Source organism: Anas platyrhynchos, chromosome 6 (assembly GCF_047663525.1).
Source record: "Anas platyrhynchos isolate ZD024472 breed Pekin duck chromosome 6, IASCAAS_PekinDuck_T2T, whole genome shotgun sequence".
Lineage (NCBI taxonomy): Eukaryota > Metazoa > Chordata > Aves > Anseriformes > Anatidae > Anas > Anas platyrhynchos.
In genome coordinates, this window is record NC_092592.1 from 3,895,369 (window position 1) to 3,918,216 (window position 22,848).

Below are 22,848 nucleotides of genomic sequence, written 5' to 3' on the forward strand. Positions count from 1 at the left end.
CAGACCATGTGTTGCAAAGCATACCAGTCTTCAGATGGAGTTTCATGTTTCACATTTGCTCTGTGTCCCCCTCTTTACTTCTCATCACCAAGTTTCTTAGTACAGAGAGCTATGGGAAAATGTTTCCTCTCAAACTGCAGGGGATCTAGAATTTAGAGTAAAACCACTATAAAAAGTGAGAGCCACCATTTTCAAGGTGATTGCCTTTATATAAGAAACAGATTAGAAGACAGGAAAAGATCTCGAAAGGAAGCAGTATCATGGACCCAGACACTGGGGAAAACATTGTTGCTAGCTTCTGACTCTCCATGCCACAGCAGGGATTCATCTCATCAGACATAGACAGCTTCATATATATTAGTGTGGTGGTTTTACTCAGGTGGGCAGCCAAACTCCACCACAACTGCTCTCTCACCTCCTGTCCTCAAGCAGAAGAGGGAAGAAGAAAGTATACTGGAAAGAAAAAACAAAACAAAACAAAACAAAACTCACAGGCTGAGGTAAAGAAGATTTAATTAAAGGGAAAAGGAAGACGGGAAAAAAAAAAAAAAAGAACAAAAAACAGCAAGCTGCGCAGAAGCACGCAGAGAGAAAAGAAATTACTCACTACTTCCCATCAACGAGCAATGTTCAGCCACGTCCTGAGAAGCAGGACCTCAGTCAGTGTAGCGGTTGTTTGGGAGGACTGATATTTTCATAACGAGAGCACCCCTTCCTCCCTTCCTCTTTCCCACCTTTTTTTGCTGAGTGTGACACCATATGGTATGGAATATCCCTTCAGCTGGTTTAGGTCAGCTGCCCTACTATGTCCTCTCCCCACCTCTTGCCAACCCAGAGCCTGCTGGCTCCTGGGGGGGGGGGGGGGGGTTGGAGGGAGTCCTGATGTGGTGCCAGTATTGCTCAGCAATAGACAAAACGCTGGTGTGATCCCAGTGCTGTTCTACCTACATGTGCCGAGCACAGCACTGTGTGGGCTGCTTCAGAGAATGTTAACTCCATCCCAGCCAGACCCAGCACAGTTAGTGGACAAAGAGAGATGCTTCCAAATACAAGTCACATTGAGGAGTTGGGTAAAAGAGACTAGATAAATCGTTTCCTTAAAACATTTCTTTCTCTTTTCTGATCTTTTAGGGACATCAAATCAAACACAGACATCCACACTACAAACGTCTGCTGTCAGTGAGCTGTACCTTATCCTAAAGCCTTTCAACATTACTTAAGGTAGCTACCAGAAACTAAGCAGCAGTAGGCTGTGTCTCCTGCTCAGCAGCGGACACAAAGGTTGTCTTAGTCCTGGATGCCCAGAGGAGATCAAAAGACAGGAAACAAAGAGAAATCCATAGCAAAGCAGGAAGAGACAAGCCATAATAAAAAAACACAACCCATTTTGCCTTTGTCTGAACGCAACAAGACAGTGTTTGGATACAGCAAAGGTGTGGTAAATGTAAAAGTGAACACACAGCACAGAGGAAAAAGTCAGAAAAAAAGAAATGCAGTCAAAACCATTTCAAATAAGGTGTCGTTCTTATTTCATACCCCCAAAGGTTTCAATTTAGCTTGGAAGTCACAGTCTGCAAAATGACAGACTATATTCTACATCTTGATGCTCAAAGGAGAACATCCTCCTTTGAGAGGAAATGTCAGTTCTGTACCTGGTGACAGCAGAGTAACTTGCTGCTACAGGAAGAATCCTGGTCACCAGCTCTTTGATGGACAAGTCCAAGTTTGGATCAACTGAAAATGTTCGGTTCTGCCTGCCTACAAGAGGCTGTGCTGTGACATATCTTCCATCCACGCCAATCAAAACATATAGCAAGTCCTCCACAATCACAGATTCCTGAGAGGCTAATGGCAAAGTACCTGTTTTCAAAGGGAAGACAAAAAAGCACACAATCAGAACATGCCATTGTACTACTTCATCATTCGTATCATTTTGATTGAAAACCTGAAGCTTAAAAGAAGACATAGTACCATACAAAGAGAACAAAGATCAGCCAAAGCTGAACCAAGATACAAAGAAATACAACAGAATTAGGGTCAGCTCCAAAATCTTCTACCTTGCTTTCTGGGAAAAAAGAGTCCTTTGGCCATTTATACTCAAAGTAAACCAGGCACACAGGGCTATACATCTGACATCTGTGACCACAAAAACATCACTTGCACTGCCGATCCTTTCACTGAAATACGCTCAGTTATACTGGATCTGAGGAGTTCTAGTTGACAGTCATTTGACAGTCACTCACCAGTGGTTACTGGGCACTACACAATTAGTTAATCCCTGGAAAAAAAACATTTAACTGAAGATATGACAGAGTCTCGGTCATGTATGATTCAAAAGACTCAAATAAAAGCATGTAAAATGTATGCATCAGGCACGCTTAAAACTCCCATGCAGCTAAAAGAACCATTTGACAACAGGGAAACACTCAGCCCTGCTATCCAAATCAACATCTCAGAGAAAGAAGATCTGTGTGCAAGCAAAACCATATTGGCCTTTTTCAAACTTTGACAAAATAAATGGTTCTGAGCTTGCTAGGAACATACCCTTAAAGAACGTCCCAAGAGGACACAGCAGAAACACAATGGTAGATTTATTTATGTGTCATTATTTAGGGGCACCTCCAGGAATGAGCCTAATGTTGTCATGTTCCACACAGTCCAAATTCACATCAGAAAGAAACTACAGGTTTCTTACAGGAGTTCTATACACAACTCTGCTTAAAGCTATAACACAATAGGGTAAGATTGGTCCCTTGCAGCTCTGGCTAGAAACGAGAGCAAATCGGGAAGTATTTTATAGTCTTACTGGAGAGGAGATTGAGCTGGATGGATTAATGACGGCTCCTTTGACAGGTACAACTACAAATACAGCTGAGAAGAGAGATATGATTCTCCTACAGTAGTATTTTATGGAAGCTATGACTCGAGAAAAAGGACTGGGAAAACACAAAACAGATTACATTGTGTGGTTTAACAATGGGGATGGAATTCAGCACAGGAGAAGCACTGAAGAAAGTAAGTTTGTTGGTGGTGGTGGTGGTGGTTTTGTTGTTTTTTGTTTGTTTGCTTTTGTTTTGTTCTGTTTTTTTGGAACCCTGGTCTTCATCTGCAGAGTCCAAGGAGCCATGTTTTGCTTTTAGGCCACTTTCATCCAGAGCGTGATGAAATCTGAATTTCATCATGGCACTTCTGAATGGAACATAACATGTTAAGGTAACTTTCCCTGTGTATCACATACCTATAGGTACCGTTGTGTCAGTGCTTAAACTGGTGCCAATTAAGAAGTCGCCAATAAGTGCAGGTCTCTCATATACCCAGGATGGAAATACTGGAACAGGCTGACCTGAATTCTTCTTGTTTTGCTTATCTCGGAGCACTTTTCGTGTAAGCTCAAGAGGCTGTTGGGAAAAGAGAGAGGGAGAAAGAGATCTTCAGAAGTGCAAGAAATTTTGAATTTTAAGCAGAAATTGACTGAAGCTGCTACCTTGAGAACAGAAAATAGAATAACTGATGTTACAGTAGCACAGTGCATGATTTGGTCTGTTAGTACCATCTAGTCTTGGTCTCAGTGCTGCAGAGATGATTTTTTTATACAGTTGGCATTCTTTTTATTGGAGAATACATCAAATAATGCCTTGCTGTATGCCTCCCCACCAGCCTCGGTGCTATGGCACAGATATGGGAGCAGAATGGGGACCTGCACAAGCACCAGGAATCTTATTAGTTTGCAAAGTGCATCACATAAAAGCCAGCGAACTACTTGGAGAAGCTGTAAGCAGTAACATCTTATTCAAGGAGCACTTGCAGACAGGTAAATGAACACTTCTGAACTCAGTTTCTGCAGAGTGCCCAGTGAGCAGCTGTATTAGAAATGCAATCCCAATAATCCACCAGTGGAAAATAATGCTGTTTTTACTCTGAATCAGTCAGTGAAGGAATTGAGCTCTTAAAATGTCAAAAGTTTTCATCCCCAGCTCTGGATATCTGTCAGTAAAATAAATGGAGCAAAAGATTAATTCTCAGCTATAGGGGCCTGCACGACATGTAACCTACATGAACATTCACACCCACAAGTGCACAAATGTGGGGGACATGCTTATAAAAGCTATTTCTTAAGCTCTACAAACACTTATGTGAAATGGGATATGTACAGGGTCATTTTACTTTCTTCTCATAGAAGGTCTCAAAGGTCTCAGAGGAATGTGTGAAGGAAGCAAGCAAACATGAGCTTTGCATCTTAAAGGACAGTGTTTTCATGCATGAATTCATTCACCCTGGGGCTGACCCCAACCATTCCTCACATCCTAAGAGCTGCTCAGTGTGAGGTCTTAAAATCCTCCAAACAAGAATCAGCCACGGTACTGCTCCCAGAGACAACACCAGTTCTGCTGGTGTTTGCTGCAACCTCAGTGCTGGCATAACCCTGGTGCAAGGTCCTCAGACCCAAGAGGCACCAGATTCATGGCCTTGCAGAACACCCTATCTGCCTGGGAGCCTCTCTGTAGTGACAGCTGTGCCTCTGGATTTCTCTGCCGTCTCTACAACAGCTCACAAAGCGCCTCTGAACAGAAGTGATCTTCTCCAGCAAGCTTCAACTCAGAGGTACTGGATTTAGGGGAAAAAAAAAACGCGTTTGATTCCTGGATTGAGCTGGAATTCTGGAACACCAAGAAGAAAGACAGATGAGGTCCAAACATTCCCACAAATATTCTCAGGATAGTAAGATTTGACAGGAGACCTTTTTTCCCCACAGAGGAGCAGCAGCCATAGGCTAGGCCAGCAGGGAGATGCAGGATCTCTCTCCTGGAGGGACAAAACAACAGCCACCCTCAGTGCAGGTGACAGTTCTGTGAGAGTGCGACTGAGATATTTCCGCTACGTGAGTTGATACAGTTACAATGACCCAATGACCCTGAGCATCAGACTTTTTATGAGAGTTTCAGCTCTGTAAGCCTGAAGAAAGCGTAAATGGAGCAGCAGGGAGGCATAAATCCTTTCAACTGGCTTACATTGCCATTTCAATTCCTTTGGTTGTAGAGTCATATCTGTGCCTCAAAGGAAAAGCATGCATGGGAAACCAACTTGTAATTCAACTATACATTCTAGGGAACGCTGCTTACTCTTCTCTCCTCTTATAGCAAGTCCACACATAAATCCTATTAAAAACATACGTTATCTTACTAGAAATTTGTCTTTCCTTCATGATCTAAATCAACCACTTGACTCAAAACATCTGTGGATTTGGATGAGTCAAGCAAACAGTCTGTGGAGACATGCGTTTCACAAATATCTGTGGAACAAGACCAGCTTCATCACTGCCTGACAGAAGATGGGGGGTTTGCACTCCCCATCATCACATGCACTCAAAGCCCTTAAAGCTGAGAAACCCTGTAGGCATCCCTAAACATGGAGAGTTCCCCTACAGAGTGAGCACCTGAGTATTCACACCCCATCAATATGAACAGACAACACACACAATACAGACACGGCAATGCCTCCACAGACCTCAGGCAAAGAGCTGCTGTGGCACAGACTGAAAAGACTCTGGCATGTGTTTTCTGAGTGTTCACAGGCAGGTCTACATCTCAGAAACATTCAGAGCCTAGAGGTTTGTCCCTTGACAGATTTTATTGAATAGTCAGCCAAAAGGCAAAACAGAAACAAAACCAAAACTCTGAGGAGAACAGGAATCACAAAATTTTAAATGGAAGAATTTGCACATATTGTCCAGTTACTCGCTATGGACCTCTGAGCCCCCACTCTTCTCCTTCTCCCCATATATCATCTTTGCTTCTGTCCAAATAACTGTTCATACTGTTGCTCCTGTGCCTTCTGCAGCCAAAATGCCTAAGCATAGCTAGGAAATGGATATTTATATAACTGATTATAGGAAAAATGATATTTGGATTTAAGTAATAATCATCCCTTTGAACTTTCTGGCCTACTGATAATGAAACATTTGCCTATCTGTTTTCTAAGCCTTACAATACTAAAGTTTACTTTTACAGTTGTTTCATTTGTTTGTCTGTTTTTACCCTTTTTCCTCTTTGACTGGGATTATTACAGGAAGACTCATTCAAATAGCTCAGCAGAAAGAATGGCTGTGCCCACTTGTGGAATGATTATGTGAGGCATTGCACCCACATATCTGGGAGAGCAGAATTTTCAGCAAGGATGGGACAAGTCATAAAGGCTGCTGGGCTCCTGAGTAAGCACTACTACAGGCAGAAAAGGAAATGCCTGCACAGGTTAAAGAGGTAGTTTGAAATGGGAAAGTGAAATTATATTGATCCCAGCCACTAAGGACTGCTGTGGCCTAAAATCAACTCACCTTTACTGACTTAAATAGAACAGGCTACTTTTATGAAGAACAGCACAAAGCTTTAATATAATTTGACTAACAAATCTTGAGAGAGAAATTATATTATCTGCATGGATAGGAACATTTTTAATTCCACTAGACAATAAAAGTTAAGAAAGAGCACAGCTACATGCAAACAGTAGGGAAAGATCTTGTGCCGAAGGCTAGGGAAGAGACTACGCTAGTACCTGCTGTACATTGGAGTTGGCTGTGACACTGCCTAGCTGCTTGCGTAGCTCCTCAAGCTCCTGTAGAGATATCTTGGAAGTAGATGAGGAAATGGAAAAATTCGTGCTGCCACTGGCTACTGCATTTGCTGCAAGTTCCGCTCTTTCTTTAGCATTTTGTTGCAAATACTGGAGTGTCTGTACATACACAAAAAAAAAAAAGGAGAGATTTTGTGAATATTGGTCAACATGTAATAAAGCAAAAAACATCTGACCATAAGATGGTTACGCTGCATCAGACCACAGGTCTTCACATCCCAGTATCATGTCTTAAAGTGGCCTATGTCAAGAGGAGCGCAATTCTCAGGAGTGCTTTAATGTAAATGCTAGAACTGGTTATATTTAACAGAAAATGCTAGAACTGGTTGTGTTCTGTTGATTTCAATGCATTTCACCTAACATTATCATCAGAAAGTGTGTGCACTTAAGACCACTGCATTGCTACTACTTCTGAGTACTTATAGCAAACTCAGTTCTAATACAGAAACAAACCTCTTTATCTTCTGTGAGCTTTGACAGCAGATATACTAAAGAATCTAGATGTCTTGTATTTTTAGACTTCAGCTCATCATACTTCTTTAAAAAATCTTCAGGTGTTCGAGAAAATTCTGCTATTTTAACCTGTAAAACACCAAGTTAATATTAAATGTTTAACAGACATTATCATCACAGCATTCAAGGGAGGAGCATTATGCAAGGATGGAGACAAGGTGTAGGCTAGTGCTGGCTCCAAAGTACTTCAGGGAATAGGCTTTGGACTGAATTATACAGCATTGGCTTCCTACTAATAATTACAACAGAGGTGTGGGAGGGTCCTAGAACTACAGGTGATGGCCATGGTACTGCAGGAGTGAAAAGATTATGGAAAGCACAAGATCTGTAGCAGAATTGACTTTGCACATGCACAGTCTGAAGCAATAGTTTCGTATCAGCAGGCACTTGGCACCAATGAAGCCCCATCTGGATACCGGGTCCTCTTTGGGGGCTTCACTAACAACAGAGATATGAACAAAAAGAATTGAACCCAGAGCATGGGCAAAGCATGTTGCCCATTGCTCACAGAGGAGCTGCAGACTTTGCCATGAGAGGAACAGCAAAAGCACAGGAGGCGCTGACACAAACAGCACCAAAGAAAGCCCAAGCTGTCCCTGGGGTCCTTTACTGAGAGAGCAATGCTGCCCTGGGATGGGGCCTAGGGAAACGGAGGAATCTCTTGAAGGTATTCAAAATACAGCTAAGCAATCTGCTGTGGCTGAGATGTTGGCCCTGCTATGAACAAAGGGTTGGACTACGGATCTCCAGCAGTGCTGCTTCCTCCTTTAACCTTCCTACATTTCAGTGAATTATAGCTGTAACATAAATGATGAGTACGTCTGGAGTACAATGGCCATGGAAGTATGCCTGGTCATGAGACTGTCAGGCTTTAAATCCCTGATACCATGGGTGGGTACTCAGAAAGAAAGTCAGATATTGTTCAGACAATCCCATTTCATAGGATTACTATTTTTCATTTGTTTTATTTCTTCAGAGAACAACCCCTCTAATTACAATTTGAAACAACCATCACAGGCACAAAATAAGCTCCATTTAATTTTTCTCCCAGTTTTAACAAACCTCATGTTCTTTCACCAGTTCCTCCAAGATGCAAGGATTTTATTTTTTTTATCTTTTCCTGATGAGATCTTTTCTACTCTAAGTTGAAAATCAAGACTCCAGATGAGGTTATACACAAAGAAAACACACTGAAGAGAGTTTATGCCTAGTTTCTCCGTAGGATGCCTTGTCTTCATGGAGCCAGCAGCTTATAGAATCATAGAATCATTGAGGCTGGAAAAGACCTCCAAAATCATCTGGTCCAACCATCCCCCTACCACCACTATTACCCATTAAACCATGTCCCTGGGCACCATGTACAACCTTTCCTTAAAGGCTGCCAGGGATGGTGACTCCACCACCTCCCTGGGAAACCCATTCCAATGCCTAATCCCTCTCTCTAAGAAATGTCTCCTAATTCCCAACCTGAACCTCCCCTGGTGAAACTTGAGGCCATTCCCTCTAGTCCTATCACTAGTTACCTGTGAGAAGAGGCCGACCCCCAGCTCCCCACACCTCTCTTTCAGGTAGCTGGAGAGAGCAATGAGGTCTCCCCTGAGCCTCCTCTTCTCCAGACCAAACACCCCCAGCGCCCTCAGCCGCTCCTCACAGGACTTGTGGACCAGGCCCTTCACCAGCTTTGTAGCCCTTCTCTGGACATGCTCCAGGGCCTCAATGTCCTTGTAATGAGGGGCCCAAAGCTGAACACAGCACTCGAGGTGCGGCCTCACCACAGCAGAGTACAGGAGGACGATCACCTTCCTGGTCCTGCTGGCTGCACTATTCCTGACACAACCAGGATGCTGTTGGCCTTCTTGGCCACCTGGGCACACTGCTGGCACACGTTCAGGCGAGCATCGACCAACACCCTCAGGTCCTTTTCCTCTGCACAGCTTTCCAGCCACCCTGCCCCAAGCCTGTAGTGTTGCATGGGGTTGTTGTGGCCAAAGTGCAGGAACCAGCACTGAGCCATGTTGAACATCATCCCCTTGGCCTCTGCCCATCGACCCATCCTGTCCAGGCCCCTCTGCAGGGCCTTCCTACCCTCTGGAAGGGCCGACTCTTCTCCACAATTTGGTGTCATCTGCAAACTTACTGAGGGTGCACTCAATTTCCCCATCTAAGTCATCAGTAAACATATTAAAGAGTAAGGGCCCTGACACGGACCACTGGAGAACACTACTGGTGACCGGTCACCAGCTGGACTTCACTCCATTCACCAACACTCTGTGGGCCCAGCCACGTAGCCAGTTTTTAGCCCAGCAAAGAATGTACTTGTCCAAGCTGTGGACTGCCAGCTTCTCCAGCAGAATACTGTGGGAGACCGTGTCGCTTTTGGCAGCAATTGCAAAGGAAGAACAATGCTTCAGTAGGTCTGCCCGTAAGACTTTAAACACATCTCAGCCGTGACTATAGCACAGCATTTACCTTAGCACTGTGTGCAGAGACAGTGGTGGTAACATACGGCGTGCGGTTCTTCTGCAGAAGATCGATGTACACTTCGGCTCCTTCCCCTCCATGGACATGCAGCAGGCTGAGCAGCTCATTAACATCGTGGTGGATGCGGAACTCGCTCATATTTCTGCCCGAGGTTACAAACCGTATGGAGCACAGAAAGAAAGGCAGTGAGGTATTATTTTGCTTCATAAAAATGTAAACCAAGTGAGGTATTATTTTGCTTCATGAAAACGTAAACCAACATTTCCTAACTTTATTATGAGCCCACAGGGTACATTTAATTGGGATAAAAAAAATATGCGTAAGGGGAGAAAGCAAGCAAAACTGCAACTCTGCATCTGGCCTGGTTTACCTCTGCTCACTTCAGGTGAGGGTGAACCAGCAGAGGACTTTTCATCATGGAAGTGCCATGAGCTGCCAAGTTACTGTCTCTTTACGAGAAGAGCTGGCGTGCTGAGCAACACACTGCAGGCACAGCCGAAACTGTCTATGCCCCCATTGCTTCTGGGGTTACTCAACGGCAGCTCTTCCACGCTGAAGGGTCTTTACATTCCGCTGCCCTTTATTAGGAACGGATGAACACAAAATTAACTGTTCGAGTCTGCAGCTAGGAAGGCCACAAGTGAAAGAGCAGGACAGAACCAGCAGTGAGGGGTTCGCCACCGCAAGCCTTAGACGTGCTGAGCAGCGAGCACACGGACGCGCTTTGGGCTTGCCGAAAAATAAAAGAGGGAAAAATGAAAAGAGGAAAAGAAGAAAGGAAAAACAAAAACAAAAAAAAAAAAAAGGAAAAATAAAAAAGGGAAAAAAAAAAATAAAAAAGGGAAAAAAAAAGAAAAATAAAAAAGGAAAAAAAAAAAAGAAAAATAAAAAAGGAAAAAAAAAAAGAAAAATAAAAAAGGAAAAAAAAATAAAAATGAAAAGAGAAAAGGAAAAAGAACCGTTTGGAGCGGCTGCCTGAAGGCCCCTGCGTGAAGCTCCGCCCGGCGAGGAACCAGCGAGCGGTGGATCCCCGCCCCGGGGCCAGCCCCAAGCGGCGGCCCCGCTCCCTCCCGGCCCCGCTCCCTCCCGCCCCGCCGTGCCCCGTCCTCACCCCGCGGCTCCGAGCGGCTCCCGCTCCCGCTCCCCAGCCCGAGCCCGAGCCCGCCGCGGGCCCCCGCCCGGAAGCCTCCGCCGCCTCCCCACGGAAGCGCTGCCGGCGCCTGCGCGCTGCCCGGCCGGCCCCCATGGCGCTGCTCGGCCGCCCGCGGGAGCGGCCCCCGCCGCCCTGCCGGGCTCCGCCGCGGCCGCCCTTCTCCTTCGCCCCGCGCCGCCTGCGCCTGGGCCCGCAGCACCCGCTGCTGGAGGTGAGGCGGAGCGGGGCGGGGGCAGGGGGGAGCGGCGCGGCCGCGGGCAGCCCCCAGCTCGCCTCTCCTCTTGCAGGGCGGCGACGTGCAGAGGCACCTGTACCTGCGGGACGCCCTGACGGACCGGGCCGAGGAGGCAGAGAGACCCAGGTGCGGTGCTGGGGTTGCGGCAGCCGACAGGGGACCCCAGCGAGCGGCGCCGCCACGATCCTAACTCCGTCGCGTCCTTCGGCTGCTTTTCGGATTGTTCGCGAAGAAGTCATCGCGTACCCCGAGCTGGCAGGGGCCCGCAAGGAGCACCGAGCCCAGCTCCTGGCTCCACGCAGCACCACCCAAACCCCAAATCCTGTGTCTGAGAGCTCCTTGACCTCCGGCAGCTCGGTGCTGTGTGCCCAGTCCCCGGGCAGCCTGTCCCAGTGCCCAACCACCTCTGGGTGCAGAACCCTTCCCTAACCCCCAGCCTGACCCTCCCCTGTCCCAGCTCCATGCCGTGCCCTCGGGTCCTGTCGCTGTCCCCAGAGAGCAGAGCTCAGCGCCTGCCCCTCCGCTCCCCGTGAGGGAGCTGCAGGCCACAATTCTTCCTCTCCCCTTCCTTCTTAAAAAGGCCACAGTTAAATAAAATCTTCTAAAGAGATGCACACACCTTATGTTAAGGCACTAATTTATATGTTGAGTATGGCTGTAACATACTGTTGATGTCCTAATTTCCTCATAGGGTGTCTGAATTCTGTTGTCACATCTCTGGGTGCTCCCAGGTCTTTGACACCCTGGAGGGCTACGAGCACCACTACAACACACTGCACAGGAACGTCTGCTCCTTCTGCAAGCGCTCCTTTCCTTCAGGGCATCTCTTGGATATCCACATCTTGGAGTGGCATGACTCACTTTTCCAGATAATGGCTGAGAAACAGAACATGGTGAGTCTTCCATTGGATGAGTCCCGTGGAAGTGGCAGTTGCCCTGTGTGTGGCAGGTTGCTGGCAAGGCAGTGAGACTGAGAAAGCCACATTTTCTTTAACTTCTAGTTTTGCTCCATTCAGACATTATGAAGGAGGAGGGGAACCCACCAAAATGATCCTGCATCCCCCATAGGTTGCCTTTGCCAATGATGTCTTTTTTTCCTGTCTTTCAGTACAAGTGCTTGGTAGAAGGCTGTACAGAGAAATTCAAGAGCAGCAAAGACAGAAAGGATCACTTGGTCACCATTCACCTTTATCCTGCTGACTTCCGATTTGGTAGACCAAAGAAAGTGAAAAGGTAACTGCTGAATTGCAATATCACAACGGGCTTTCCCACATAGAGGTAGTGTTGTGCTTCTCTGCTGGTTTGCTCCCTTTCCAGAGTAAGCAAGTTAGACTCAGAAATTAAGTTTTTTTGCCTTATCTTAACGTTAAAGTGTGTCTTAGTTCTCTCATGCTTTCTTGAGTTTAAATGCAAAGTCCAATGTCTCTCTGTGTCACCTTTTGCATGTTTACCGCCTTATCTGCAACTCTTTGTGATATTCCACTCCCAAGAAGTGTGAGTAGAGCACAAGGAGCCTTTGTAAATATAGTGGATGGTTTTCCCAGCTGGCTTCTCATTTTGAGCGAGCGCTGCACTTACTACAGGGATTAATACAGGGACTGATACTGCTTAAAACCATCATCAGTGACCCGGATGATGGGATGAAGAGAAAATTCCTTTCCTTTCTGCCATGGGGGTGCAGCCATGTGATGGGTGCCCAAAGGGACAGGGAGCCTGGGTCTATGGAGTCTTTCAACACTTGCTTGGGTGATGTGCTCCAGTCATACAGTAGATCCTGTTTGAGGCAGAGGATTGGACTAAAGGCCTTCAGAGGTCCTGTCCAACGTCAGTTGGGAATCAAGCCTGTGAATAAGTTATGCTTTCTGGATAGAAGAATAAAACTTAGGGACTAAGCTGTATGCTATAATGCAGCAGTGCTAAATACTTCTGCTTAGCTCTCAAGCAGCTTTATGGCCTCTGTGGGTGTTTTGTGCAGCCAAATGTCTTTCATGCAATAACTCAAAGAAGTCTGACTTGACCTGCTTTATAACTTCATAGTGAAATACCTTTTGTTTCCTTTGCTCTGGGCTCACATGGCATCTGCTGAGAAAGGATACAAAATGTTGTCTCTGCAGTGGCACCAAGCACATGAGCTGTCCCATGCAGCAGGGTGCAAGTGTGCCAATGGATGTCAGCATGGAGACTTCGGAGCAGTTCCAAGTGGACCCCATGGAAGTAGGGCCCAGTGAGAGAATGGAGATCCCTCAGCCTGCAGCCAGCCCCAGCCCCACAGTGCCAGAGAAACGACTCTATAAATCCAGGTCTGTACCACTTGCCTTCACAGGCAAAAATTTCCAGGGTTGGGACCGTACCATCTTAATTTCATACTGCAACACAGCTCAGGGTGTCTCTGTATCGACGATAAAAGAGGTAATGTTTCTATTTATTTTTAAAAGCCCCTTTTAAAAAAGAGAAAAGCATAAGGAATAAAAAGTGTGTGTATGCTGTGAAAGCCTTGTTAGCAAGTTGTTTCTGTTACTCTGCCAGCTGGTGATTTCTTCCCAGAGTACTGCAGAGTGGCATGGGTCTGAAGGTAATTCTGTTGCAGTCTAAGCCCTAAAGTATTCAAACAAGTTTCTGTCCTGCTTTGTAGCGCTTTCCCATCCTAGCTGACTCTGGGCCAAGCTGGTGTGTTTGGCTGTAGCTTTCTGGGCTCGTGGGACAAGGTATAAATAAAGTAGGTGAACACCCTCCTTACCTTTTCCAAGGCCAGATCAGCATTGCTGTATTTTCTGGTTATTTTAGATAAAAGCATTACAGAAAATTGAATCTGAACAGCCTAATACTGCCTTGACTTTTGAAATCATCTTTATCACTTACTGTAAAATCTACACACAGTGGCAGCATGTGATGTGATCCAAAGGTCACAGAAGCAGCACTGCTCTTCCCAGCACCTGGATTACTGACGTATTAGTGACAGTGTTAATGGTCAGTATAGTTCAAGTATCCTTGAGCTATCTCAGCACCCATAGTTCCAGGTTTTCCTTATACTATTCCAGCTAGTGAAGGGATACCTTGTTCTGAGTTTGCTGCATCTGAGACAGGCTCGCAGTCTGGAAGAAGCGTGGTGTGCCCACAACTGTGCCAGAGTGCCACACAGGGACCTCAGCTCCCTCACGCTTTCATGGGCATTTGCACTTCACTTTGTCTGTAAAATTATGCTGTTTCGCAACTCTAAGTTGTGAAACCATGTCTGAAAGTGCTGACCAATATGCTACGGCCTACTGGGTCTGATTTTGACAGTAGCATGTAATGGTCTATGTGACAGAAAACGGTTGCTTTACATGTACACAGGGGTAAGGTGATGCTAAGTGACTGACAGAGTGACATTTTAAACTGGACTGCTTTTTCAGGAGTAGCAGGTTATAAGCAAGGAAGAAAAGCTATCTTGAATTTGACATGATGCTCCTGGTCATAAGAGACTTTGCTGAAAGGCCTCACTTTTCCTGTTGCTTCTGCTTTTCGCAATCGTACACCTCCACAAAAACAAACACTCTAACTGCCCAGTGGCGTATTACATTTTGTAACAGCTTGTAACTGCTTGTGAAGAGAGAGGAGAGCCCTCCAGCACATGAATGAAATGTGCAGAATAAATGGAAAAGAAGACAGTATTTCCCCTATGTTTTGCTTTGTTGTCTGTGATACCTTGCTCTTCCCATCCTGTGTGCTGGAAATCATGCAAGACAAAAAACATCCCAGTGAGCCTGTGTGGGAGGTGGGGTGTTAAGGGATGGGCATGGGTGCTGGGAAATGGACTGGCTATAAGCATACTGAGAGCTTGTCCAGGCGAATCAGTGTGCAGCCAGACCTTTGCAATAGAAACCTGTGTCCTACAGAGCTCCTGCAGTGCTTACTCTGCTGGCAAAAGCTGAAATAAGTGTCTGTTTCTGCAAGACTTCCTAACACAGGCTGCAACTGAGCCCTGTGCTTCAAGTCTTACTCTGTGCAGCAGTCAGTTCTGCACTGGTATCAAATAAAGATCACTTAACTCATTTAACTCCAGCCTTGCATTCCTGGGCTAAGCCAGCTTCTCATTTTAAAGCATGACTGTTCCTGATAATTGAATGGTCACAGCAGGACCTCTGCTGATACATGAAGAGCGAAGATCTCACAAATGCGTGTTAACAGATGTCTCTCTTTCCAGGGTCCCATCCACAATTTGCTTTGGGCAAGGTGCCACCAGGGGATTCAAAGGCCCAAGGAAGAAAGTCTGAAGCACTAGAGATAATCACAAGATGAAAATGTACCATCTGCCACCACCAGCAAACATTATCGGTGGTGCCGTGGCCATGCAGGAATATTTGCAGTCACATGCAAGGATCCACTCCCTTACAGGAAAGTGGAAAGAAGACAACAGGGGTTGTGCGGTTTGGGATGCATAAGTATCTCGGGAGGTACTTTGCTACGGTCCCTTTGTGTCTGCATACCTCATCCCTTGGAGCAGAGCCATGTTTATATTCATCCTCCATGAGCCACAAAGCTCTCTTCTCTGATACCCCCAAAACCAAGCTACAGATAAATTTGTCTGCCTCTGTGCTGCCGAGTTGTTGTGTCTCGTCATCAGCAGGACTCCTCTGGGTAGTAGCAACTTTCTAGACATACCTTGCCTGATCTTGGTAAATGATTTTCTGAACTCCAGACAGACACAAGAATTGCACAGATTTAATCACTGCCAAAAATGCAGCAGGGGTAACACAGAGAAACATCCACTGTATGCCATCTTCTAGGAAGCCCTTCATCCTCCCAAGCCCATCAGCTGGCCTGCTGGATGAGTATCACACTTCCCTACCAGCCCCTGCAGAACTGTGTTTGTATGGAGCAGTGTCTGAGAAGGGCTGTTGTTGGAGTGGCTTAGGGCTGCGCTGCTCCTGAGTGAAACCATGCATGCAGAAAAAAACATTATATTTGCCATACCTGTATCTTTGCAATCTTGCCTTAAGTGTACTGAGCAGAGTATGTCTGAAAGCCCCTAGATAACAAGGCACAACACTTTCACAGTCTAGCTTACTTTTCGTCTGATGTTTTCTAGCAGCATTATTGAAAGATGATGGTGCAAACAGCCCTTCTGACAGCATATGGACATGGGGTGGGGTGGACTTCAGTTTCTTGTCACCAGTTGTTAGCAAAAAGTTCCAGCCTGCAGCAGTGGTGCAATGTGGAGGTGAGAGTAAAGGTGCTGTCTTGCAATGCAGGTGGAGCCAGAAAGGCAGAAGGAACCTTTGGCCTTTGCCCCAAATAACTCCAAAATCAATTGATGATGGAGATGATTTTTCCATCCATAAAGAAAAAAAATAATCACAGGAGGTTGCTGGTATGGCATTTATCCAAGAAGCTTAGGATCTGTAATTGCTTTTTTCCCTTTCTGCTCTCTAGAAGAAACAAAGGGCAAAAAAAAAGGCTTTGGAAATGCCTTGCAAATAGGAGCAGAGAGCAATTTTTAAAGGGACATAAGTGATTTCCTTGTGAGTTTTAAAATGTTTCATTATGATTAAAACAGCTGGTTTGTCCAGCTTTAATCCTTGCTCCTCAGCTACAGCGGTCCCTGGCCAACAAACCAACCGGAGCTGAGTAAAGTGGAGGGAAATGTGGAAAGGGAGGGCAGGGACAGAGTGAAGGCTGTACAGAGGGAAGCACACGTGCTGGTAGGGACAAGTGGGGTGGAGGATATTACATAAGGAGGGATGTCACCCCACATCTGGTGCCTGCCACCACCCACAACTTCAGCAGTGCAGCAAGCGCCATGCGCTGCCCTGGGACCTCCAGCAGCAGAGGCAGGCCATCAAAAAAAGCACGTCCCAAAGCAGGAAGCCCCTAATGAGATATTTCCATGCTGAGATAACTGAAAATGTTAAGTCTCTGAACCTGCAGGCTCAGGTGCGCTGAGGTATGAAGATCACACGGGAGAAACCAAGTCTGCTGCTCAGTGCTCCCCCTTGTATGTTTAGCTCTGAAGCTTCCACCTGGAAACATCTTCATTTTTCCCAGACTCTAAGCGTCTGAGTGTCCACCCTTGGTCTTAAAAAAGAAGTAAAAATCATAATCACAGACTCTGGGCTCACTGCTGCTTCTTTTTTGGGGAGATCAGCTTTTTGCAGAGTCCATGGGCCAGCCTTTCCTGGGTGGCTGGTGCCATTGAGAAAACTTTATTTCAAGCAAGGAAGTGAAGGGCATGTGGTGTGACCCCCACTTAGCTTTGGCATCCCTGGCATGTCTCTGGTGGCACATAACCCTGTGGCTGGTGGCTCTTGGAGCTTGCTCCTCCCTGGCAGTGCTGCTGCTGGGGATGCCAGGCCTGCAGGGCTGTCTCCAGTCACTGGAGCTATCAGTGGACTTAGGATGTGGGTGGGCACCACCCTGAGGTCTTGCAGCCTTCAATGACGGAGATCTTTCCAGCTCCCCCTACTTTGCCAGCCCGGGAACCCTGTGCTGCAGAAGACAGGACTCTTGAGGCCCCAGCTGCAGTTCAGGAGCAGCCAGCACAGGAAGGATCTGTCAGAGAGGGTCCAGAGGAAGCCACGAGGATGATCAAGAGGCTGGAACACCTCTTCTTGTGAAGACAGGCTGAGGGAGCTGGGATTGTTCAGCCTGGAGTAGAAAAAGCTCCAGAGAGACCTGATAGCAGCTTTCCAGTGCCTAAAGGGGGCTACAGGAAAGCTGGAGAGGGGCTCTTTGTCAGGGGATGTAGTGATAGCACAAGGGGGAATGGCTTTAAACTAAGCATAGGTTTAATAGGAAGAAATTCTTCACTGTGAGGGTGGCAAGACACTGTCCCAGGCTGCCCAGAGAAGCTGTGGATGCTCTATCCCAGCAGTGCCCAAGGCCAGGTTGGATGGGGCTTTGGGCAACCTTGGTCTAATACGAGGTGCCCCTGTCCGTGGCATGGGTTGGAACAGGATAGGCTTTAAGGTCCCTTCCAACCCAAACCATTCTGTGATTTTGTTCTATGAATCTTGGAGGTGCTGTCTCTGGCTCCAGCACTGCAAGAAGAAGAGGTGGTTGAGCAGCTTTGGCTTGCTGCAGAGGTTTTATGCCCCAGAAAAGGAAAACAAAACAAAAACCCAACAAAGGAAAAGGCAGCCAGCTCTAGGCTGTTTCTCCTCACAGTTATTCTGCCTCATTCAGAAGCTGTACCTGAGGGTCAGAGCAGAGGACAAGCCCCAGACTCACCATTTCCACCCAATGCACTGAAATGACAGGATTGCCTGCTGCTCACCTGCTACTTGCCTACTGCTGGCACCCACCAGCACCATCCTGCTGCAACGGGTGGGAGGTGGCACCAAAATCCCATTGGGATTCAGGCACAAGGTGAGCAGAAAGCTTTGTCAGGTGTAGAAGATGCTGCTAAGGAAATCATAGAATCATAGAATATCCTGAGTTGGAAGGGACCCTTAAGGATCATCAAGTCCAACTCTTGGCACCACACAGGTCTACCCAAAAGTTCAGACCATGTGACTAAGTACACAGTCCAATCTCTTCTTAAATTCAGTCAGGCTCAGTGCAGTGACCACTTCCCTGGGGAGCCTGTTCCAGTGTGCAACCACTCTCTCTGTGAAGAAACCCCTCCTGATGTCCAGCCTAAACTTCCCCTGCCTCAGCTTAACCCCGTTCCCACGGGTCCTGTCGCTGCTGTTAATGGAGAAAAGGTCTCCTGCCTCTCGACACCCCCTTACGAGGAAGTTGTAGACTGCGATGAGGTCTCCCCTCAGCCTCCTCTTCTCCAGGCTGAACAGGCCCAGTGCCCTCAGCCGTTCCTCGTACGTCTTCCCCTCCAGGCCTTTCACCATCTTCGTAGCCCTCCTCTGGACACTCTCCAACAGTTTCATGTCCTTTTTAATGCCCACACTCTCACAGCCTCATGCACTGCTCCAGGCCCCAGCAGCTGCTAGCTCAACCATTACAGTGGCAGCAGTCCTGGTAGTGCTATAGCCACTGAAGCCACGCGCAGCACTTGGAATAACACGGTCAAAATGCAGCGTGTCCACCATCACCTCCCTGGGGCTTTGGGTGCGAGCCACATTACACAGGCCCACACGGACGGACCATCTCAGTGTCCTGCTGGCGGCCAATTCCTTTCTTAAAACACCGACGACCCCCTTCTGTACTGCTCACCCACCTGCGTACACAGCCCAGTAGTGCACAGCAGGGTGCAGCTGCAGTTGTGCATGGCAGGGTGGAGGTGCAGCAGTGCAGGGCAGGGTGCACTGGCACTGCTTCCCCACAGAGCAGCAGGCGACACGTGGCTGCACCGCACCTGAGGATAAAGTGCAGGGCAAAGGCCAGGCGTGGGCAGAGGCAGCCATGGCTCTGTGCAGCACGGCCGTCCTGCTGGGCACCGCTCTCCTCCTGCTGGCCCATGGGGGCACCCAGGTGAGCTTGAGCCTCTGTGGCGCAAGGAACCCTGATGCGAGGAGCCACTGCCCTCATGCATGCCCCCCTCTCTCCTGCAGGTTCTCGGTGGCCCCGTTGGGGAGGATGCAGACATGGAGCTGGATGAGGTGAAGGAAATGTAAGAAATATCATGGCACCGCTGTTCAGGGGGGTGGTGGAGGATCTGGCTGGGAAAAGCAGCAAGGCAAAACAACACCCCCAAGCATAAGACACCTCAGGGGGAATGCATTGCTCTTGCTACATGTGATTTACCTGCCCTGCTGTTCTACATGCTGCCTCTGCTCTCCCTTCCAGCCTCCTGGGTCGAAGAGCGGTGGAGCCACCAGAGCAAGGTGAATGGGCCAAGGATGCTGGAGCAAGTAACATGGTCTGCCCTGGCAGCGCCCAGGCCCTCTGCCACCGCCTTGGCCACTTACAACCTCTGTTCCCCCCTGCAGGGTCACCCCAAGTCCAGGTGGGACCGGAGGAGGACCGCGACTACCTCTACCACTCCGCAGTGGAGGCCGAGGCCGAGGAGCCTGCTGACCTCGGGAAACCCCTGGTTCTGTCCATGGAGGTGCAGAATGGCCCTGAGAAGGACCGCGACCACCTCTACCATGGCTGAGTAGAACTGTGGCCCTGCCTGGGCTGCAGATGAGAGGCTCTGCCCTCCCCAGCCCCCCCCCCAGTAAAACCTCTCCGCACTCCTTATCCTGGTTTTCTCCTTGTTTCTGCCAGGAGCACAGTTCTACAGTTCTGTACTATCTGGGGGTGTTTAAGGAAAGGTTGGATGTGGTACTTAGGGACATGTGGCTTTAGTGGGTAATATTGGTGGTAGCGGGACAGCTGGATCAGATGATTGTGGAGGTCTTTTCCAACCGTAATGATCCTCTGATTCTGTACCACAGCGCAGCCCCAAAATTCTCAGCTTTGGGGAACTTCGACAGGCTGGGGGGGGGGGGCTCAGCCCATCACCCCGGTGCAGTGTGGGGATCTCAGCAAACCCCAACACTTCCCAGCTTGGGCGGGCCCCTGCGGGGCTACCAGCAAGGACACCAATGCTGTGGCAGCACCAGGAAAGCCTTTTAATAGTGATGTTGAACTCCCTGACAGGGATCGCCTTGCCCAGCACAGAGGTAATTGGGGTGATGTGGTGCTGGGGGTGGGGTGTACACCCAGCTGAGGCACACAGGTGACAAATGGCAGCCGACACCTGTGCCATCGCAGCTCAGCTGTCAGTGAAGTTTGCTTTGCGCTTTTCCACAAACGCCGTCATCCCTTCCTTGCGGTCATCCTGGTGGAAGAGTAGAGGCTGGAGTGGGGGAGGCCGTGGGCCTGCTCCACCCGCGCAATGCACCCAGGGCTGGCCCTACACTCACGGTGGCAAAGGTGGCATAGAAGAGACGCTTCTCTGTCCTGTTCCCTTCCGCCAGTGTTGTCTCGAAGGCTGGGACAGGGGGAGAAGATGGGGACACTGTGCAGCCAGCACCTCCCACGGTGCTCCCTACCCCTAAAAACCCATACCAGCATTGACAGATTCCTTTGCCATAGCCACCACCAGCTTGGAGTTGCTGGCGATCTTCTCAGCACAGCTGATGGCCGCGTCCAGCAGCTTGTCCACGGGGAAGACCTTGCTGACGAGACCTAGGGGACAAGCAGGGAGCTGGCAGCAGGGTTGGGGGGGGTGTTGCCGTGATGCTGGCCTCGCTCACATCCCTACCTGCTGCCTTGGCCTCCGCTGCTGAGATCCGCTCCCCAGTGAGCACCATCTCCATGGCCAGCGACTTCCCCACCGCTCTGGTTAGCCTCTGCGTCCCACCAGCACCTGGGGAAGGGGTGATGGGCACAGCGGGAGGGGACCGCCAGCTGTCCCTGCCCTGCTGAGGGAGCTGCGCCACCCACACTCACCTGGGATTGTCCCCAGCAGGATTTCAGGCTGCCCGAACTGTGCCGTCTCCCCAGCGTAGATGATGTCGCACATCATGGCCAGCTCACACCCGCCACCCAGCTGGCCACACAGCGGGGTTAGCACGGGCGTGGGGCACGCGGCACAGGGCACGCAGGGACACGGGGACACTCACGGCATAGCCGTTGACAGCAGCGATGGTGGGTTTCCGGACGGTGGCCACCCGGTCCCAGCCAGCCAGGAAGGCGCCGCCGTAGCACTGCTGGAAGCTTTTGCCCTGCATCTCCTTGATGTCCGCGCCGGCTGCAATGGGAGCAGGGGTGCTCGCGGCACGGGGACCCCACGGCAGGCAGGGCGGGGAGGCGGGCGGCCGCGGTGCTACCTGCGAAGGCCTTGTCGCTGCCGGTGATGACGATGGCGCCCACCTGCGCGTCGGCCTCGAAGGCGTCGAGCGCCCGCCGCAGCTCCGCCATCAGCCCCTCGCAGAGGGCGTTCAGCGCCTGCGGCCGCTGCAGCCGGATCAGGCCCACGCTGCCCTTGCTCCCCGCCTTCTGCACCTGCAGGAACTGGAAGGGGGGCCCTGCCCGCGGCCCGGCAGCCGGTCACGCCGCCGCCAGCGGCACCCCCCGCTCCCCCCCGCTCCCCCCGCCGCCATTTCAGGGCGCCCTTCGCCGGGCGCGGCGCCCTCTGCCCCGAGGGGCGCTCCCGCCGCCCGGAGCCCCGCTCACCGGCGCTGCTGCAGCCCCGCGCTGCCAGCAGGACGGGGACGGGGACGCGCAGGCGGCGGCAGGAGGCTGCGGGGCGCAGGAGCGCGCGCACGGCGGCGGCCATGGCTGCGGAGCGCGGGGGCGCGGCCACGCTCCCCGCCCCCGCGGAGCGCCCATTGGCCGGCGCGGCCCCGCCCCGCGCCGCGCCGCGCGTGGGCGCGCACCGGCCCCGCGCGGCCCCGCTCCCTCCCGCGGCACGGACCGGAGGGGAACCGGCGGCGGGCCCTGTCCCGGTGAGCGCGCGGCCGAGGCGCGGGAGGGAAGGAGCGGGGAGCGCGCGAGCGCGGGCGCGATTTGGGCACGGGCACGCGGCCGGCGCGGCGCTGCCCACGGGCTCCTCTCGGTGCTGAGCGCGAACCCGCGGGCGGGCGCGCCGGAGGGGCACGGGAGCACACGAGGCTGTGCCACATGTGTGTGAGCCCGTGCGTGCACGCGCACGCACGTGCAAGGCTCATGCGCGCGCACCCCGCGAGCGTCGCATGAGCGAGGGCAGGCGTGCAGCCCCGGCACGCTCCGCAGGCGCTCGCATGCCCGCCACGCACCCATGCGGCACAGGTCGTGCGGGATGAGGCGGCGCCTGGCGTGGTGCTGGTCGCTGATGCTGCTCACCGCCACCTTCTGCGATGTGGCCGCCGGCAAGGGCGGGCGAGGGGGTGCGCGGGGCTCCGCGCGGGGCAGGGCGAGGGGGGCTGCCCGCAGCCGGCCCAGGGCCCTGCCCCGCTACGGTGGGGCCCTGCGCGTGGCGGCGGCGGCGGCTGCT

The 22,848-nt window shown here is 50.1% G+C and overlaps 4 protein-coding genes across 8 annotated transcripts in view; 2 read left to right on the top strand and 2 right to left on the bottom strand.

Annotated features, from left to right (window-relative positions):
• TUBGCP2 (tubulin gamma complex component 2) overlaps window positions 1-10,860 on the bottom strand; it is a 29,034-nt gene extending 18,174 nt beyond the window's left edge. For 4 of the 5 annotated variants that reach the window (XR_011810408.1, XM_038181304.2, XM_038181302.2 and 1 more), the window contains exons 1-6: window positions 10,733-10,860; window positions 9,610-9,763; window positions 7,081-7,209; window positions 6,550-6,726; window positions 3,239-3,398; window positions 1,653-1,860 (exon numbers count right to left, since the gene is read on the bottom strand). Coding sequence is in view for 4 of the 5 variants with exons in the window: in XM_038181304.2 (XP_038037232.1) it covers window positions 1,653-1,860; window positions 3,239-3,398; window positions 6,550-6,726; window positions 7,081-7,209; window positions 9,610-9,759 (824 nt within the window). In the remaining variant the exon portion in view is untranslated. Of the gene's footprint in view, window positions 1-1,652; window positions 1,861-3,238; window positions 3,399-6,549; window positions 6,727-7,080; window positions 7,210-9,609; window positions 9,764-9,991; window positions 10,410-10,732 lie in introns of those variants that run through there. The other variant, XM_038181303.2, reaches the window with a different exon arrangement.
• On the top strand, window positions 10,807-17,095 carry ZNF511 (zinc finger protein 511). Its single transcript, XM_027460589.3, has 6 exons — window positions 10,807-10,985; window positions 11,062-11,135; window positions 11,701-11,902; window positions 12,118-12,242; window positions 13,124-13,309; window positions 15,193-17,095. The coding sequence occupies exons 1-6, from the start codon at window positions 10,866-10,868 to the stop codon at window positions 15,260-15,262; spliced, it is 777 nt and encodes a 258-aa protein (XP_027316390.3). The 5' UTR covers window positions 10,807-10,865; the 3' UTR covers window positions 15,263-17,095.
• A 3,382-nt stretch (window positions 17,096-20,477) lies between these two features.
• Window positions 20,478-22,184, bottom strand: ECHS1 (enoyl-CoA hydratase, short chain 1). The gene is made up of 8 exons (XM_027460594.3): window positions 22,050-22,184; window positions 21,704-21,901; window positions 21,497-21,624; window positions 21,324-21,423; window positions 21,136-21,240; window positions 20,940-21,059; window positions 20,795-20,862; window positions 20,478-20,709 (listed from the first exon to the last, which is right to left on the bottom strand). The coding sequence occupies exons 1-8, from the start codon at window positions 22,150-22,152 to the stop codon at window positions 20,644-20,646; spliced, it is 888 nt and encodes a 295-aa protein (XP_027316395.1). The 5' UTR covers window positions 22,153-22,184; the 3' UTR covers window positions 20,478-20,643.
• LOC101797420 (lipase member M) overlaps window positions 22,151-22,848 on the top strand; it is a 49,844-nt gene continuing 49,146 nt past the window's right edge. Inside the window, exon 1 of the mRNA XM_072040260.1 lies at window positions 22,151-22,321. Coding sequence (XP_071896361.1) covers window positions 22,151-22,321 — 171 coding nt within the window. The remainder of the gene's footprint in view (window positions 22,322-22,848) is intronic.